A 21503-nucleotide genomic window follows, 5' to 3' on the forward strand; every position below is an offset into this window, starting at 1 on the left:
CAACAGTGCTGAGACATTAAATAATTCCTTTTAAAAAGCTGCTTTTCTATTTCAACATGGGACAAACAAATATAACACCATTACAAGGCCCCTAGGGCAATAAATCTATGGGCACACATATTATCATTCTTTATTTTTTCCAATTAGCAGGAAAAACTATCATCTTCGATCACCATCATCTTATAAAACAAAATTTATTTTAACTAGCATATAGGAAGGATATAACCTTGTAATAACAACTGGTCTTTTTATATATATATTGTCAGGAAAGAGCCTTAAGAAAAGGATATACATTACAGCAACAAACTGATCTTTAGAGTGAAAATATTTAACTTTATGAAAAATTTTCCATATTATTCTTGTTTCTTATTTAACCAAAGACCAATGAATGACAAAAAACACTATTATGGACTATTACCTGGATTAATACAAAAGAATCACTATCCTGAGCCCAAAATTTAGACTTTTAATATTTTAAGATAAAATTATAAGTAGGGATACAGAAATAGCTCTACTCAGGGAAAACTCATACATACCTAGCCCCAAGGAGATTTCTGTTGCATACTTTGATATGATTGTTAGTATATTTTCTGAAAGCTGTCCTTTAAATACATGATTCTTAAGAACAAATATTATTTTTTAGGGTGACTTTATGCCCCAAAAACAAAAAAGAAAGAAATGCAGATCTATTTATATAATGGAGTATAATGGAGTCAATTCTATTTATGGAAATTCCAGAATACCCAACTCCTAAGAACATGTCTGCAGTATAAATTGAGGTGCACCCATACAGTGTTTTATAGCTTGATTTTTAAAACCACAACAAATGTAGCCATGCATACCCTAAAAGCTTCCCGCAGACCTCCATTATCGGCAATATTTTCTCCCAGGGTCCTCTTCCCCTTCACCTAACAAAAAGAAAAAAAAAGAGTGTTTCACGGTCAACTATCATTCAGCAAGAGGCATAAATATTATAGCAAGCAAAAGTGTCATATTTTAAAGAGAAAATTACATTCAATAAATCAGAGGGAGTCATAATATATTGTGAGATGGCAAACTAACTCCAGCAAGGTGCTCCTGAATATAATAATTTCTATTTTATTGTGTTACACATTACTTTCTCACCCTCTTTAGTCTCACCAATTTTTCCAGCTCCAATAAAATGTTAACAATATTCTGAGTGGCTCTGGTTTAATGGGAAAAAATAGAAATGTCAATACACAGATTACTTTCTCTGATTAACTCACATAATTTGAGTATTCTCATTGTACCTGTGTTTCCAAAAATTTGCCACTCATGCAGGAACAAGATTTCAGGAACAAAAATTATCATTTTACCTCTAGTAATTTCCATGAAAAATTAATAGGAGGGTAGCTCTCCTGGGGAACAAAAACCATACAGAAGTAGTGTAGACCACAAGGTCAAGGATTGTGATATGTTTGACACCCAACAAATCATGGTGAAGATCATTCTTCCCAGTGTTTGAAAACTTTATGAAAAAATGAGCTAGAACCTAAATATTTTAAATATTTTAAATCAATATAGCTCACAAACCAAAGCCATCCTGCCACTTGTTTTTGTACAGGCTACCAGGTATGACTGGATATTACATTTTTCAATGATTGAGGAAGAACAATCAAAATGAGAAGAATATTTTATGGCACACAAAACTTATGTGAAATTCAAATTCAGTGGTCATGAATTTTATTGGAACACAGTTATGCCCATTCATAAACATACTGTCTGTGGTTGCTCTTTCTACAATGGCAGAGTTTAATATTTACGACAGAGACCACATAACGTACATTGCCTAAATTATTTACTATTTGGACTCCTACAAAAAAATTGTCAGATGCAGTGCCATAGGTAGGACACTAGCCTCCCAAAGATGTCTATATCCTAATCCCTAAAACTTGTAAGTATATGATCTTACACTGGCAAAGGGGACTTGTAAAATGTGACTAAGTCAAGGATATTTAGATGGGAACATTGCTGGATTGTTCAGGTGGACCCAGTGTAATTACAAAGATCCTTATAACAGGTCAAGAGAGTAAGTTTCAGAGTGATGCAATGTGGGAAGACTACACTGGTCATTGCCAACTCTGAAGGAAGGGGCTGTGAGTTATGGAAAGTGGCCAGCCTCTAAAACTTAGAAAAGAAAAGGAAACAGATTCTCCCTTAGTTCCTCTAGAAAATAACACAGACCCTCTGACACCTTGATTTTAGGCCACTGAGACTTGGATCAGACTTTTGGCATATAGAACTATATGACAATAAATTTGTGTTTTTTTAAGCTACTAAGTTTGCAATAATTTGTTACAGCAGCAACAGGAAACTAATACAAGACAGGATCCTATCAACTCTTTACTTTCAATCTAGCCCAGTTTCCCAGATATCAAGTAATACTAACAAATAAAAACAAATATTTATATAAGTACTTTGGATTAGACAGGGAATGAAGGGAGAGGAAGAGAATGGTAACAAGAAAGATAGTAGAATGAATTGGACATAACTTTCCTATGTTCATATATGAATACAGCACCAGTGAATTGCCACACCATGTACAACCACAAGAATGGGAAGTTATACTCCATGTATGTATAATGTGTCAAAATACACTCACATATACTCTACTATTATGTATAAATAAAAAGAATAATTTTAAAAAAATCTTTGAAAATATTTGTTGTAATCACCCAGAACCCTGCTAACTTTAGTCCCCTGCTTTACATACATTCTTTCTTTAACTACAATCCTATGAGGTAAGTTGTATTATCATCATTCTTATTTAATAAATGAGGATCTGAAACTCAAGAGTATGTGGCAGTTGTTGTTAGTATCCCATTGTATCTCTTTTTCTACCAGGATTGTGAAAACCATTCCTGTAACTGATAACAGCTCAGGAAGATGAACCATAGTTTACGGGAGCTACCTTACCTGGAGGTTGCTGGGAAGTTATACCCCACCCTCTAGTACCTGACTGATATTCAGATGAAAGAGGTCCATCCCTTGCCCCTGGGCTGAACAATTTCCATGGTATGCTTCATGCTCTAGAACCCTCTGTGGGATCAGGGTAAAGCTAAACTTCTCCTGAAAGTAGTATGTTTTCCTCACTCCCTTATAGGTTTCTTGTGAAACTACTTTGATAAATTACTGACCTAAGAAACTCTTCCTTGGTCTTTGCTTCTAATGAACCTGATCTAAGACAGAGTGGTTAAGTAAACTGCTCACATTTCTCAGAGATTCAAATCCAAGCAGTCTTTTGTCTCCAGAGCCTTTGTCCCATAATGCATAACTTCTCAAGTCAACTCTTCTTTGCTCTTGATATTTATGTTTATATCCACTCAAGCGTGAATATTTCTTCTTCCTTTTTACTCTAGTTTTCTAACCAAAGTAGAGGCTTTTGTAATATCCTCACCCTCTGGCTCCTGGCACTATGGACAATCTCAGTGGATAACACGGCCCTAGGTTTGGCCTCTCAGGATTTAACAGCTGCCAATAGTCTGCATCTGTGGTACCCCATCTATGCTCTTCCCAAGTCACTGCATAGAAAGATTCAGAGACACAAGACTAACTCTTACAAAAGAAACTAGAAAAAATAAAGCATGGCCCCTTATGGCCACAAAACACGCCACCCACTCTGCTGTGGGAATAAGACAGAAACTGTTTTCTAATGGTTGAATAGGTTTATGCTATGATAGTCATGCCCTTTCTATCATCCTTGTAATGAAGGTACACATTTGTCACAACTGTTTCAATATCTGACACCTTGGTCAAAATGGATGCTGAAGAATAGTCTATCTATACATCACCCAGGTAAAAAATGAACTTAAACTAAGAGAACCAGAGTATAATATGGGGGGAAGAATGCCAACTCTGGAATTATACAGATCTAAACTAATCCAGACTCTATGGTGGGCATAAATCTCTTTGTCAGATTTCTCATATGTAAAACATATATACCTAGTAATATGTATGCCTTTCAGAACCAATATGAGGGTCACATTTATTTCAGTTAAATGAAAAGTCTAACTCTCATGCCTACAGATAATAAACACAAAGAAATATAAATCTTTTTACTGCAAGAAAACTACTATTGTCTTTTTGGCCCTCCAAGTCTTTAGTTTATTTTCTCTGGAGTAGGCTACCTATGAGACAAAGAATCAGAAATATTAAATATCTCTTACTTAACACTTCTTGCCTGTCAGCACTATGCTAGTGCTTCACATTACTTCACTAATTTAATTCTTACAACAAATTAATTAGTTCAGAAGTATTTACCCATTTCATAGATGAAGAAACTGATACTTAGAAACATTAACTTGCCTAAATTCATCAACCTAGAAATTTATCTTGGTGTATATGATATTCTTTTTTTATTGTCATATAATTCTTGTACACATATATATAGTACAATGTGATATAAACATATATACATTGTATAATGATCAAATTAATTAGTAATTAGCATGTCTGTCACCTTAAATTTTTATCATTTCTTCATGGTGAGTATATTAAAAATCCATACAGTATGGTTAACTATATTTACCCTACTGTGCAGCAGAACACAATAACTTATTCCTGCCATCTATTATACTGTCCCCATTGCCCATTGACCAACTTTTCCCCACCTCCTAACCCCCTACTCTCTCCAGGCTCTGGTGATTTCCATTGTCCCCTCAAATTCTATGAGATTCTAATTTTGGACAAATGTTCTACTCTTTCTTATTCTCTCCCTTTCTCTCTCTCTCTCTACCCCCCTCTCTTTCCCAGCTGTCCTGGGATTGAACCCAGAGCCTCATGCAGGCTAGGCAAGTGCTCTCCCATTGAGCTACAACCCCAGCCCTTTTTATTTTATTTTTGAGATAAAGTATGAGTTACTGAGGCTAGCCTCAAACTTGTGATCATCCTGCCTCAGTCTCCTGAGTTATGGAATCATAGTCATGTGCCAACACAACTAGCTGAAAAAGATTTGTTTTAATAAATGATGCTGGATCAACCGGATATCCTTTAGGAAGAAAATATTTAAGTGAACTCTTATATCAAACTCCATAGAATAATCAGTTTCACATGCATGAAGAATTATATAAAATTTAAGAACAATAAAAAACAACCCAGGAAAGCTATATGACCACTTTATAACCAAGAATGGAAATGTAGAAACTATTTTAAATTAAATTATTTTTTTATGTTGAAACATACCATATACAAAGTCCAAAGGATAAGTAACAAATCTGGGGGAAAATACATATAATGTAAACAATAGGCAAAATTTTAACATCTACATTATTTTAAAAGGTTGTCATATTTTGACAAGAAAATGACAACTCAGATAAATGTTCTTTCATATATCACTTGTGGAAATATGAAATTTTGCAACTTTTTGGTGACAGAATCTATCCTATAGAGAAAAAAGAGTACACACATAATAAAGGAGTTTTTTGCATCAGCATTTGTAACACCTCAATAAGAGTTTAGTTGACTTAAATTAGAACACCCACAACAGGAACTCTGAGGCAGTCATTGGATACAATGTACTAAAGTTGCATGTATGCCTATCTTTTCCTAAGCAGGGGGAAAAGTATAACATTGTAATCAATGTTATAGGTAGGGACACTAAGACTGATAAGAAGAAAAGGAGATGGAGGTGAAGGCAAGAAAGGAAAGGAACAACATTTCATTCACACAAAACTTGCATAAAATTGCATTTGTGCCTTTAAAGAAAAATATATATTATAAATAATGGAAAATAAATATCTAAAAAGTACATTTCCTTTGTTTAAACTTCTAATACTAAGAACTCTTAACCACTTCTCACACCTATTAGTTCAAATTAAGGAGAGTTGATTTCAGTAAATTAAACCTTAGCAGTAGTTTGGATGGAACTTTTTTAAATGACATGGGATATAGGAGATTTATAAAGATGTTATTGTTTGTGCTACAGGATTTTTTGACATTAATCTGAATCTAGGCAAATAATAATTCATAGGTCCATCTTCCTCAAACTGCAGCTTGTATCAATCACCAGGGGAATTGTAAAGTGACAGACTGCCAGGCTATCAGGCTCCACCCCTAGAGATTCTTATTCAGCAGGTCTGGAGCAGGAATCAAGAATTTGCATTTCTAACAAGTTCCCAGGGAAGGCAGATGTTGTTGATCTCTCAGAAGCACACTTTGAGAACCAATGGTCTAAAGCAAGCTAATATCCAAATGAGGAAAAATGGTCCATGAGATGCTTCCTTAACCACAGTTGTACTCACATTTAAGCCAGCTTTCTTCCAATAATAGTTGCTGTACTGGTTAATCATGCACTTTGTTTTTTCTTTAAACTTTTCTTCTGAATCCATAGACCACCAAGGATCCAGGTTTCCATTTTTATCATATTTTCTACCTAGCAAAAAGGAAAGTTAAAAGACATTTATGTTATTTATGGAAACTAAATTCAGCATCTTTCCTTTTTCTCACTTTGACAAGCTTTCAAAATGCAGTCACAACAGCAGGGAGCACCCTTCCTGAGAGCAGCTCCTGCATTCTCTCCAATATCACAGGTTAAATGTAAAGAGAGGGGAAGGAAGGACCAGGATTGAGGAAATTCTTTCCTTCTAAGGAACAAAGGGCATTTTTAAAAATGAGATTCATTGCTTTAATGTATGCACCAGTCTTATACAAATTTGGATTCTGTGTTTTTCACCTGATCTGACCTGAAATGTCCTCTGGATTGTGAAATGAAATGGTTTCATTCAGAAATTCCATAGAGGGAACCAGAGCACCACTATCAGTGAAATTTCAAACAATCCATAAGAACAGACCCAGCGAGTCATCCACACCACAGGACCACACATCCTGACTCAGTCTCATAGAAACATGTTTCTTCCAAGTTGCCAGGAAAACCAGAGACACATAAAAGCTGTTATGAATCATTCCACAGTCATCAGTATAGATGGAAGGACCCATCTTTCCTGCTTAGACAAGGAAGATTGCCTTAAAAAGAGAACTTGGAACAAGAACAGAATCCGTAAAACATAGTGGGGGGAAAAAAAGATTAGTTTCACATGATATCTTGGTATATGCTCACTCACCATTTTCCCTACACCCTTCAAAACAGCAGTTTGGGTACATCTAGACTACTGTCTATATTCAAGGTTACTATAGAAGTCAGAAGCATGATATAAATTTAATTATACAGAGTTTTTTAAAAGGTATCTAAAATAAGGGTCCCCCAAGAAAGAGCTTACATGAAAGCCCTCTACACAAAGGTGTTAATAGGAACAATCCAAAACTCTTTAGCAAGACTGCAGGCTACTAATACCACCACCTGGAATAGTATCCAATCACTGTCATCTACCCACCAACCAATCATTAGTTACTGCACATATACTTATATGTGAATACACTGTTCTAAGTATTGGTCACAAAGCAAAATTGCCATCATTGGATTCTGTCCTTGGGAGAGACTCCAAAAGGATCTAGTGGAGAATTAAACTTCCTAGGAAGAAATATCCAAAATCAATTGAGCACTACTTGCTTTTGTTTCATAGTTAAGACTATACTTTCAGATAAATCAAATGTCCAATGGTAGAAAAATCAGATCTGAGAAGTCAGATGACTACAAGGCAGTTACATTTTAACAGGGAGAAGGAGACCAAATGGGCAGAAAACTAGATGATTAAGAGCAGGCTGGTGGGGGCAGAAAGAAATGTCCAGAAGAAAAAGAACCTGAAATGTCTCTGGCCCTAGGGTCGGCATCCAGGAAAGGATGTTAAAGACACTACAGGCACAGGGGAAAGAGGTTCACTATAAACAGCATTCCCTTGGGCCAGTCAAGTTCTTAAAAGCCTGTAAATCATTGTGTGGATGTGATAATAGTTTGCTAATTCATAAGCTTTAAAGATTTCTTGTGACTTTCTAATAATACTCCAAAAAAAGGAGTGCTGATCTAAAATAAGGACTCTCAGAGGCAATCATTTCTTTAGCTTAGATTATATTCTGCTCCCTTCTGCTTAAATGTCATTAGGATGCACAGCATATTCTAGATCGTGCATTATTAAGAAAGCATAGCCTTGATAAAAAACAAACTCAGAATATATGCCAATATAAAGAAAAACAAAGATTAAGCATTGCATAAGCCTTGACATTACATAAAGGAACCAGCCAGCCAAGCTCAAAGGCCTAACTTGGCAGTGCAGCATGTACAGTCATCTTTGGGGCAGAGCTTACACCTCCAGGGAGAACAACTCAAAATGGTGAATTAAAGAAAATGACAAAGGGAAGAAGCTATATTACAATTCCTGTAACTATTGTCACAGCTACTGCAATCCTGATATAAGTGCAGAGGTAATCTCATTGAAACTACAAGGTCTTCTTTTTTATTCTACCCCGATCACCAATGAGAATAATTGTTTATGTATTGCAAGCTATCACAGCAAGACATGGGAAAAAGTTTTCAATCAGCAATTGTATTACTTTGGATAATTTTTAATATACAATGATGCTGCTATGCAAAGATAATAACAATTAACACCCATAGAGAACATTATTATAAAAGTGGCAGCTTATAAAATAAATTCATACTTACCATTATTATCGAATCCATGTGTAAACTCATGTCCAACAATTACTCCTATAGCACCATAACTCAGAGATCTGTCAGAAATATATAATTTGGAGAAAATTATAAGCATGAATCTGAGAGCATAATCCTTTAATTTTTCAATAAAAAGCAAAAACAATTGGTTTTCTAGTAGCCATAATAATAATAAAAATCTAATAACCATACCCATGAAACTGTAAAACAAACTATCTAAACATACCCTTCTAATCAAAATGAACAAAGAAAATACAAATTCTAACATTGTCTTCATGACCTTGTATAGACCTTAGTATCCTACCCTGAAAAATTAGGGATATGAAAAAGATGATTTCTAAAATCCCTTCTATGATTCTATATCTGCTCTAGTGATATTTTATACTTATGAACACTTAAACAAGGCTTGAAAAGATCCTGTCAGTAAATACACTATTTTTTTTCTGAATACTTGTTGAAAAGTCACTATAATCTTAGAAGTTAAATTGTTTTCCAAATATAGTCATAAAAAAGAAATAGAGCAGAGATTAAAAGAGATCACTCTGTTTTCAAAGGTAGTCACGTTCCTATTTCTGTGGCAGACAAGCTGACAACTGAATAGCAAAGACTGTGAAGCCTTCATCAAATTTGGAAAAGGTGTTATATTATTTCTCTTCACCTCTGAAGAAACATGCATTAAACTCCCTACAAAGGCAGCCACCAACAATTCCACCCACCCCTGAATACACATGCCCCCTCCTCCAATCAAGAGGGAGTCTATTTCCCTGTTCTTAGTTCTGAACTGACCCTGGGACTTCTCAAGACCAAGAGAATACAGTGAAAGGGGCCAGCTGTGATCTTTGGGCCAAAGCCTTAAGAGACCTTGTAGTTTCCCTTTTTTGTCCTTTAAAAAGTTAGCTACAGCATAAATAATTTCTACTACCTAGTTGGAAGGAAAGGTACCCAAAAGTTGAGAAATTCTGAAGGAAGAGAGGCCCTGCTCATTACAGCCAGTCCAGTGAAGTCATCAGAACTTCTTCAGCCCTATACAGCTACCCCAGCCAACACTACAAGGAGCAGGGACAAATTGTCTCAGTTTGATCCTGGCCAAATGGTAGAATCATCAGTCAATAAATAATTATTTGGTGGTACTTCATTATGTAGCAATAGATAACTGAGACAAAACATATGATTAATAGATGAAGAAATAAATAATGGGGTTTCCATATGAGTATGTCTAGAATTTTCTCTCTCAATTATAACTTCCATGAAAACCAAACCATTATCTACTTAGTCACTGCTAAATGCTCTGTACCTAGTACACATAAAGTTAATGATGATTTAACTAATGCTTAATTAACTTTACCATGTCAAGCAAATGACATATCTACATATATCTTATTGAAGTCATTTAACTATTTACAGTCATTACTGTTAGAATTCTTTGTGAGATTTACAATGATGCTAAAAATATTTCACAGTTGGTTCCTGATGTGCAACATCAAAGTCACCCAGCAAATAGATAGGACCCATAACTGGAAAGAACAGAAATTTCTGAAGCAACATGTTATTACAGGATATAATGATCCTTAACATGCTAATTGTTTGTCTCAACTATACCCAAGGAAGTGCTGTAAGATTTAATTTTTCCCCGGGGTGGCAATTCTTTCCTTTGTTATTTCTTTCCTTCAAGGTAATTTGCATTCGGAGAAAAAAAAAGCTTCCTACTGTTTTTCCATCATTGCAAACCTTCATTAAATAAGTAAGAGTAAAATTATGCATTTCAATCACAGAGCTATCATAGCAGTATGGGACAAACTTGTAATTTTATATAGTGCTAATTTTTGTAGCAGTAGCTATCACTATGCAGCCTGCAACATTTACTTTTCCAGATTGTTCAGCCCTGAGAATGAGTACTCAGTCATCTACAATCCTCAGTCAATGCTGTTGACTGGATGAATTTAAGGTATGAACAATGGAAGCTTATAGAAACTGCCCTGCAATAAATTCCCCTTAAGAGGTACTACACCAACAAACTTCTGTTTGCAAAGGATAATAGAGAATTCAGAAAATGATTGAATAAGTTTCAGTTAATAAGTTTCAATTCTCAGTTACAAAGTCACAATCCTTTGAATGAGAGACAAATAAAAGGTAATTTTATATGATTAAACCTTATAATGATAATGTTTCATAACATTAAATTCACATCCTCCATTTTATCAATGGACATTATTTAAATTAGCATATCATAAAAATATCCTAAGCCATCCAAAATTCAACTGGTTGGCCAGAAATTTGAAGAGTTCCTACATTGAACAGCTACTCTTCCAAAACTAAAGCAGGGAAGGTGATAATTTTACTACCTACTCAGCTTCTCTTTTGTACTTACCATCCAATGGGTTTAACATACACAGAAGATTCACTGTCAATAACAAAACAACTATATTACTGTCTAGACTCACCACGATCTCATGCTATTATAGAGTAAGGGATAACCTGTATTTGAATCATAAAAATCTCCAGGTTGAAGGTGGTTTTGAGGTCATCTAGTTCAAACTTTCTACTAAGAGGTATGATCCCTAGAGGCGATTCAAGATGGCGGCCTAGAGGGAGACTGCACCCCCAGTCGCTCCAGAACCCAGGAGTTAAGAAGGGGAGGCATTGAGAGACTCGGACTGAAATAGAGCCACGGGTGAGTCTGCCCACTGGGTAAAGCTCGGCCCGGGTGGCAGGCCCAGATAGAGGTGGCTTATCGGAGCCGGGCAGGGCAGTTAGAGTCTTCCCAAGGTAGCCTTCCACACTCCGGCAGTGGGCTCCTCCCACACGGCCAGCTGCACGGTGCAGGCCCACAGTGAGAGCCTTTCCGCACAGAGCCAGCTCCAAACCGTGGAACCAGTAGGGGGCTAGGGGCAGTTTTCTTCGGATGCACTGCATTATCAGATTCCTCCAAGACATCAGGCTACTGAAGGCTGGGAGGTGATACACTGGAAATCTACTGGGACAGTATAAGCCAATAGCGGAAAACTGCAATATCTCAGGGTCCCACTGACAGCTGACCAATATGAGAAAACAAGGGAAGAAAATGTCCCAAACAAACCTAGATACTACATCAATAAAACCCAATGACAGCACAGCAGAAGAAATGTCAGAAAGGGAGTTCAGAATGTACGTAATTAAAACGATCAGGGAAGCTAATGAGGAGATGAAAGAGCAAATGCAGGCATTGAAGGAGGAGATGAAAGAGCAAATGCAGGCATTAAATGATCGCACCAATCAACAGTTAAAAGAGCAAATACGGGAAGCAAGAGATCATTTCAATAAAGAGTTAGAGATACTGAAAAAAAAACAAACTGAAATACTTGAAATGAAGGAAACAATAAACCAAGTTAAAAACTCCATAGAAAGCATAACCAATAGGATAGAACACCTGGAAGACAGAACCTCAGACATTGAAGAAAAAATATTTAATCTTAAAAACAAAGTTGACCAAACAGAGAAGATGGTAAGAAATCATGAACAGAATCTACAAGAATTATGGGATATCATGAAAAGGCCAAATTTAAGAATTATTGGGATTGAGGAAGGCTTAGAGAAACAAACCAAAGGAATGAACAATCTATTCAATGAAATAATATCAGAAAATTTCCCAAATCTGAAGAATGAAACGGAAAACCAAGTACAAGAGGCTTATAAGACTCCTAATATACAAAATTACAACAGACCCACACCAAGGCACATTATTATGAAAATACCTAACATACAAAATAAAGACAGAATTTTAAAGGCTGTGAGAGCAAAGAACAAAATTACATTCAGGGGGAAACCAATACGGATATCAGCAGATTTTTCAATCCAGACCCTAAAAGCTAGAAGGGCCTGGAAGAACAACGTTTTTCAAGCTCTGAAAGAAAATGGATGCCAACCAAGAATCTTATACCCAGCAAAACTTACCTTCAAATTTGACGATGAAATAAAATCATTCCATGATAAACAAAAGCTAAAAGAATTTACAAAAAGAAAGCCAGCATTACAGAACATTCTCAGCAAAATATTTCATGAGGAAGAGATAAAAAACAAAGAAGCAAATCAGCAAAGGGAGGAATTATCCTAAAGGAACTGTCAAATAAAGGAGGAACCAAGATGTGTCAAAAATTTTAAATATGAACCAAATGACTGGGAATATAAATCATATCTCAATAATAACCCTGAATGTTAATGGCCTGAATTCATCAATCAAAAGACATAGACTGGCAGATTGGATAAAAAAGAAAAATCCAACAATATGCTGCCTGCAAGAGACTCATCTCATAGAAAGAGACACCCATAGACTAAAGGTGAAAGGATGGGGAAAAACATACCATGCACACGGACACAGCAAAAAAGCTGGAGTATCCATCCTCATTTCAGATAATGTGGACTTCAAACCAAAACTAGTCAGAAGGGATAAAGAAGGACATTACATGCTGCTTAAGGGAAGCATAAATCAGCAAGACATAGCAATCATAAATATCTATGCCCCGAACATTGGCTCATCCACGTACATCAAACAAATCCTTCTCAATTCCAGAAATCAAATAGACCACAACACAATAATACTAGGCGATTTTAACACACCTCTCTCACCACTGGATAGATCGTCCAAACAAAAATTGAATAAAGAAACCATAGATCTCAACAACACAATCAACAATTTAGACTTAACGGACATATATAGAATATACCATCCAACAAAGAATGAATACACTTTCTTCTCAGCAGCACATGGATCCTTCTCTAAAATAGACCATATTTTATGCCACAAAGCTACTGTTAGCAAATACAAGAAGATAGAGATACTACCTTGTACTCTATCAGATCATAATGGATTGAAATTAGAAATAAATGACAGAATAAAAAACAGAAACTTCTCCAATACCTGGAGATTAAATAATACACTATTATATGATGAATGGATAACACAAGACATCAGGAGGGAAATAAAAAAATTCTTAGAAGTAAATGAGAACAAAGACATATCATATCAAAATATCTGGGACACTATGAAAGCAGTACTTAGAGGAAGATTTATTTCATGGGGCGCATTCAAAAAAAAGAAGTAGAAATCAACAAATAAACGACTTAACACTACAGCTCAAAGCGCTAGAAAAAGAAGAGCAGACCAATACCAAAAGTAGTAGAAGAGAGGAAATAGTTAAAATCAGAGCCGAAATCAACGAAATTGAAACAAAAGAAACAATTGGAAAAATTAACAAAATAAATAGTTGGTTCTTTGAAAAAATAAATAAAATTGATAAACCCTTAGCCACACTAACAAAGAGAAAGAGGGAGAAAACTCAAATTACTAAAATTCGGAATGAACTAGGAAACATCACAACAGACACGAGTGAAATACAAAACATAATTAGAAGCTATTTCGAAAATCTATACTCCAACAAAACAGAAAACCTCGAAGACATCAACAAATTTCTAGAGACATATGAATTACCTAAACTGAACAAGGAGGACATACACAACTTAAATAAACCAATTTCAAGCAATGAAATAGAAGAGGTCATCAAAAGCCTACCAACAAAGAAAAGTCCAGGACCAGATGGGTTCTCAGCCGAGTTCTACAAAACCTTTAAAGAAGAGCTCATTCCAATACTCCTCAAACTATTCCATGAAATAGAAGAGGAGGCAACCCTCCCAAACTCGTTCTATGAAGCCAATATCACCCTGATACCTAAACCAGACAGAGACACATCGAGGAAAGAAAATTTCAGACCAATATCCTTAATGAACATCGACGCAAAAATTCTCAACAAAATTTTAGCAAATCGCATACAAATATATATTAAAAAGATAGTGCACCACGATCAAGTGGGTTTTATCCCAGGGATGCAAGTTTGGTTCAACATTCGGAAATCAATAAATGTCATTCACCATATCAACAGACTTAAAGTTAAGAATCACATGATTATTTCAATAGATGCAGAAAAAGCATTCGATAAAATACAGCATCCCTTCATGCTCAAAACACTAGAAAAAATTGGGGTAGTGGGAACATTCCTTAACATTATAAAGGCCATCTACGCTAAGCCCATGGCTAATATCATTCTAAATGGTGAAAAACTGAAAGCGTTCCCCCTAAAAACTGGAACAAGGCAGGGATGCCCTCTTTCACCACTTCTATTCAACATCGTCCTTGAGACTCTAGCCAGAGCAATCAGACAAACCAAAGAAATTAAAGGGATACGAATAGGAAAAGAAGAACTCAAACTATCCCTGTTCGCTGATGACATGATTATATATTTAGAGGAACCTGGAAATTCCACCAGAAAACTTTTAGAACTCATAAGTGAATTCAGTAAAGTAGCAGGTTACAAGATCAATGCTCATAAATCCAATGCATTTTTATACATAAGTGATGAATCTTCAGAAAGAGAAATTAGGAAAACTACCCCATTCACAATAGCATCGAAAAAAATAAAATACTTGGGAATCAATCTCACAAAAGAGGTGAAAGACCTCTACAATGAGAACTACAGAACACTAAAGAAAGAAATTAAAGAAAACCTTAGAAGATGGAAAGATCTCCCATGTTCCTGGATAGGCAGAATTAATATTGTCAAAATGGCTATACTACCTAAAGTGCTATACAGATTCAATGCAATTCCAAATAAAATCCCAATGATGTACCTTGCAGAAATAGAGCAAGCAATTATGAAATTCATCTGGAAGAATAAAAAACCCAGAATAGCTAAAGCAATCCTCAGTAGCAAGAGCGAAGCAGGGGGTATTGCAATACCAGATCTTCAACTCTACTACAAAGCAATAGTAACAAAAACGGCATGGTATTGGTACCAAAATAGACAGGTAGATCAATGGTACAGAATAGAGGACATGGACACAAACTCAAATAAATACAATTTTCTCATACTAGACAAAGGGGCCAAAAATATGCAATGGAGAAAAGATAGCCTCTTCAACAAATGGTGCTGGGAAAACTGGAAATCCATATGCAGCAGAATGAAACTAAACCCCTATCTCTCACCCTACACAAAACTCAACTCAAAATGGATCAAGGACCTCGGAATCAGACCAGAGACCCTGCATCTTATAGAAGAAAAAGTAGGTCCAAATCTTCAACTTGTTGGCTTAGGATCAGACTTCCTTAACAGGACTCCCATAGCACAAGAAATAAAAGCAAGAATCAACAACTGGGATAGATTCAAACTAAAAAGCTTTCTCTCAGCAAAGGAAACTATCAGAAATGTGAAGAGAGAGCCTACAGAGTGGGAGAATATCTTTGCCAACCATACCTCAGATAGAGCGCTAATTTCCAGAATCTATAAAGAACTCAAAAAACTCTACACAAAGAATACAAATAATCCAATCAACAAATGGGCTAAGGAAATGAACAGACACTTCACAGAAGAAGATGTACAAGTAATCAACAGATATATGAAAAAATGTTTGACTTCTCTAGTAATAAGGGAAATGCAAATCAAAACTACCCTAAGATTTCATCTCACCCCAATTAGAATGGCGATTATCAAGAATACAAGCAACAATAGGTGTTGGCGAGGATGTGGTGAAAAAGGAACACTCATACATTGCTGGTGGGGTTGCAAATTAGTGCAGCCACTCTGGAAAGCAGTGTGGAGATTCCTCAGAAAGCTTGGAATGGAAACACCATTTGACCCAGCTATCCCACTCCTTGGCCTATACCCAAAGGACTTAAAATCAGCATACTACAGAGATACAGCCACATCAGTGTTCATTGCTGCTCAATTCACCATAGCCAGATTGTGGAACCAACCTAGATGCCCTTCAGTTGATGAATGGATAAAGAAACTGTGGCATATATATACAATGGAATATTACTCCGCAATGAAGAATGATAAAATTATGGCATTTGTAGGCAAATGGACGAAATTGGAGAACATCATGCTAAGTGAGATAAGCCAATCTCAAAAAACTAAAGGACGAATGATCTTGCTGATAAGCGGATGAGGACATATAATGGGGGGTGGGAGGGGTTAGCATTAGGTTTAGGGTTAGGTTTAGGGTTAGGGATAAGGAGAGCGGTAAGAATGAAGTAAAGAAGGACTGTATAGAGGGAAAAGAGGGGTGGGAGGGGTGGGGGGGAAGGAAAAAATAAAATAAACATCATTGCCCTATGTAAACATATGATTACACAAATGGTATGCCTTGACTCTATGTACAAATAGAGAAACAACATGTATCCCATTTGTATACAATAAAAAAAAATTTAAAAAAAAGAGGCATGATCCCCTGTACAGTAACCTGTTCAAATGGTCATAAGGTGTCTGCTTGAATATTTCCCAATGATCAGGAGCTCAGTCCCTTCTGAGGTAGCCCATTCCCTTTTGGGGTGGTTATAAATAAAGCAGTTCTCCCTACTATTGATCTGAAATTTCTTTCCCCTGTCTTTAATGTATTGATCCAGTGAAGTCTGGTTGAACATCTGCTGACTGCCCTGAATATAAGAAATCATTGAGCCACCTTCATTTTCCTTAAAAAATATGAAAACAGTTACATGATTGTGCCTTCAAATGTTCTCAAGTTCCTACAGTTCTTATTTTTTAATCATAAATTCTAGACCAGCATTTCCCAAAACACAGGGAAAAGAGTTTCAGAATCTCTGGGTTAACTAGGTTTCTTTCTTATAGACCTTGGGCGCTTTCATGCCATTGAGTATTGTGATTCTCCCAAAAAGAAGGGTAGGTGATTACTAACTTCTATTACATTGAACACACACTTTGGTAAATGTTGTAATGCTGTCTTGGTCATTTACAATTCAGATTCTCTATTCTGGAAACAATTTGTCTTGTTCATGTTCTCATAATTAGACCCAACACTCAGGTGAAGGCTAAGCTGACCAATGTGAGCAAAAAGGATACCCACTCCTTTGTGGTTCTCCATTAATTCATACAGCATTGATAGATGCATGGGAAGGCATCTATCTCCATGTCTCCAGCATCTCCATGTTCCCAATGCCAAATACCCAAACAATACTTAATAGCTATTTGTTGAGTGGATATATTAATAGATGATAGATGGGTTATAGAACTCTGTAGGAAAAAAGTATAAATCTCTCTCAATGAAGTATCAACTATGGCTCAGCCTAAGATGGGACTAATAGACACAAATATTAATTCCTAAGTTTCTATGGCTTTGAACTTTATATCAGAAAATCATATTCATGAATTCAGCAACAAATCATTGAACTAGTTACTACTGAACCTAACCAGACTATTTCTAAGTCTCCAGCTACATAACTACAATAATAGAAGCTCAGTTAAATTTTTAATAATAAAAAAAATTAAAGAATTCTAGGACTTTTAGTTTTAATGAACCTTGGAGAATATTTGGACTAAACCTTTAGTTTATGGATATATATCTATGCCTATATATAAAATCTTAAGTGTAGGGAAAACTGATTCCAAATATCCGGACACTAAAGAAAACTATGCAGCTGAGACCTGAGATGGTATTAATGGGTTTGATTAAATACAAGGTTAAAATTTACATTTATTCTAACAATAGTGCTATAGGCTTTATTGGTAGCTGCCCATGTCCCCTGAGTACTCATCATTTCTGAACAATCAACGACTTAAATTTTTTGACTTTATATTTTGTCCTTTGCCAAAGCATCATGTTCTTCCCTCCTAACTTGCCAATAGTTGGTTTCTTTACTAATTTACTCACCGAGGATATTCTGTTCCCCAAAAGAAAGGCTTTTGCAGTTCTCCTGCTGGAAATCCTGGAAGAAAGAAAACCAAACAAACAAAAAATGTTAAGGGATATAGAAATTGATTCAGTGAGTCGCTCCTTACAGTTAGAGCTTGAAGTTTCCAAAGACTCATCTGGAACTGGGGGCCCTCTAATCTGTCTAATGGTGGTATTAATTCATCTGAGTTTGAAATAAGTGCATTGAACCATTCTAAAGACACTTTTTTGCACAGACACACTATTGGCAGTATCTGGCTTGCTGTGAACTGGGTCCCTTCATATACAGCACGCAGAGACTTCAGGTTGTCCAGCAGCTTCCCCTGATACAAAAAGAATCTAGCTTCATGAATGTGCAAACTCTACAGTCACATAAGCCCCACATGTGGAAGGACCACTTACTTGGTTTAGTACTCTACTGTCACTGTCTTGAAATTCTTGGTAATTTAATCTTCTAACCTGTATTTTGTTAGTGGAGTCCGAGGAGCAACAGAGCATGTGTGTGAGCAGAGGAGACACACATGGTATTCTGTCTGTGGTTTCTATGTAACTCATTTGCACACAGCACTCTTTACACCCCAGAAGCACAGGATTCTGGCAGGCCCACAACATGTGGGAGTTCAGTCAGATGCAAAGTGACTATATGACAAGCCTGTTACTCTGGAACTGGGTGCTAGGACAGCCCCAATAAGCCATGGTTTCCATGAGAACCAGAATTTGCTTAGATCAATGAAAGAAGGTAATGGTGTTCTATGAAACAAAATGATTAAGGAACCCTGTCATGTCCTTTCTTTCTCCTGTTATTTCTCTGTATTGGCCAACCTTTTACACTGAAAATGATGACATAGAAGGAAAGGGAAAGATAGGGCAGCACATAATTTCTTTCCCTTTCAATTCTTCCTTACTCATAAGTAAGCTGAAGGTAGAGTGTTGGTAGACTGTACGTATATTAGGAAGTAAAAACAGTTTTGTGCAGCATTCAGGCTGGGGATGTAGCTCAGTAGTAGAGTGCATGCCTAGCATGTATAAGGCCCTGAGTTCAATTTCCAGTATCACCAAACACACACACACACACACACACACACACACACACACACAAGCTACATTCAAACAAAGATTTTGGTGAGTCCATATACAAATTAAATCTTCTTATATTTGTATTTAAAACTGGCATTACACAATATAAAGATGAACAGTAAAATTTATGCTAATGATATAAAATATTAGTTGCTCTTATGATAGCAGTAAATAAGCATCAAAAAATACTGTGACAAGTCAATAGAGGGAGACCATGGAACACAAAGGTTTATATTTTAGCCACTTCAGTGGTATTTTTTCTGCTCTCTGCACAAGGAGTTCTGCATTTTCATTTTGCATTGGGCACTACAAATTATGTAACTGGTCCTATGCATAGATGAGGGGGAGAAATGCTTGGCTTTGTCCTTCCAACTCACCACTAAAAAGTTTGCATCCTGGGATGATTCTGAGAGCTACAGTCACTAGTCATTATAGCTGGGAATTCAAAGAATAGTAACTGAGATAAAGAGAGAGAGAGAGAGAAAGAGAGAGAGAGAAAGAGAGAGAGAGAAAGCCTTCTGCAGTGTCCTTGCCTGCTTCAGAGCAGCTGCTCTAGGCCCCATGAGACTGAAAACTCTTTTCGAAGTTAAAATGTTCCTCCTTTTCCCCCCTGCCCTGCAAATTTATTTCTCCCTCCCCTCCATGGCAGGACACTAGGGGAAATGAGAGCAAGAAATCCAGTCCTTAACTTAGAAGTAATGTTGATTTCATAAGACTCTTACATATATATTATTTATGTTGTATTAATAGTATCATAGTTTGAGATTTCAAGGTACAATACCCAATTGCAAAACAGAGATGAATCCAGTTAGGTTTTCTCTTCCTTCAAATAGAGGAAAATGCATCAAATACAACTGAATTTGAAGGGGCAATATTAATCTTCATGATTTCTACATTTCCTTAAATATCTTTGGCATATTTACATCAATATTCCATTTTCTTTATTGGGGGTGTGGTGATTACTTTTAGTAAGCCATTCTCATTTGGATCTATATACATATGTATGCAAGTATATACTACATATAAATGCAAAGCACAGTGGTTATATAAAATTTCAGTTGGAAACAATAAATCAACCAAAAGCAATGATATTTCCTAATAAAAACAGTGATCATAAATCAATGTGATTTAATTATTAAATCATTATGGCTTCCCCCACCTGCTAATGTGCTCAACTAGAAGCAGTTATGTCCATTGCCAACCTCTTTATAGGAAAACATCTGACACCTGCATGAGACTTGATTTCTGCAGCTTTTGCTTTCAGGGGCCTCTCAAGTGCCACAGTCATCACATTACCTTGATCAGCAGTATCTTCTCAGTTTGTCGGGGCCATGGAACCCAATACTGATAAACAGAAGAATCTGATGCCCTCAGGCATGTTTTGCTGGAGTGAATGGATTAACGGTGTAAGCTGCAGTTTTGGAGATGTCAACTAGCTAGAGTGATAGATGGAATCCCAACAGGGTCAACTCAATATCTTATCTCATGAAATGGATAAGTCGCATTAGCAAAGATGGAAGTAAAAAATAAATATGTGAAAAGGGAATTCTTTTTCTTTCCTTTTTTTTTAATAGACTTTTCTTATGTTTCTCACATATTCATTTGATTTCACTTTTTCCCATTGCAGTACTGCCTCATCACCTGTTTCACACTTTTAAAGTTTCTTTTTATCAGTATATTTATGGGAGGCATTCCTCACAGTGTGTGGGTGTGGGTAGTTGTATGTGAAAGTAAGGAGGGAGAGGAATGAAAAATTTAAAACTATTGGGATGGCAAAAATTAATTAATTTGCTAATAGGTAACATTGGCCAGGATGTAAGAAATATGTTGGTGGAGTGCAAACTGTTACAAGCATTTTGGAGATCAATTTACTCATCTCTTCATGCTTTAAATGCCACTTAAAAAAATGAGTAACTAAACTAGGAATGTGGCTCAGTGGTAGAATGCTTGCTAAGAATGTGTGAAGCCCTGAGTTCCTTCCCCAGCACTGCAAAAAAAAAATTTTAAATAAAAAATGAGTAATTCCCTGTGTGATGATATGGGAAAGGCTCTAACAGATATTAAGTGAGAAAAATAAACCAGAAAAACAGCATTCAATATGGTGTATGGAAGTCCTTTTGTGCAATGT

The 21503-nt window shown here is 36.2% G+C and overlaps 1 protein-coding gene across 1 annotated transcript in view; it reads right to left on the reverse strand.

Annotated features, from left to right (window-relative positions):
- The window catches only part of Phex (phosphate regulating endopeptidase X-linked), a 190456-nt gene that overhangs the window by 10138 nt on the left and 158815 nt on the right, over positions 1 to 21503 (reverse strand). The window contains exons 16-19 of the mRNA XM_047537191.1: positions 18278 to 18332; positions 8576 to 8643; positions 6261 to 6391; positions 843 to 908 (exon numbers count right to left, since the gene is read on the reverse strand). Of these exons, the coding sequence (XP_047393147.1) occupies positions 843 to 908; positions 6261 to 6391; positions 8576 to 8643; positions 18278 to 18332 (320 nt within the window). The remainder of the gene's footprint in view (positions 1 to 842; positions 909 to 6260; positions 6392 to 8575; positions 8644 to 18277; positions 18333 to 21503) is intronic.

Source organism: Sciurus carolinensis, chromosome X (genome assembly GCF_902686445.1).
Source record: "Sciurus carolinensis chromosome X, mSciCar1.2, whole genome shotgun sequence".
NCBI lineage: Eukaryota > Metazoa > Chordata > Mammalia > Rodentia > Sciuridae > Sciurus > Sciurus carolinensis.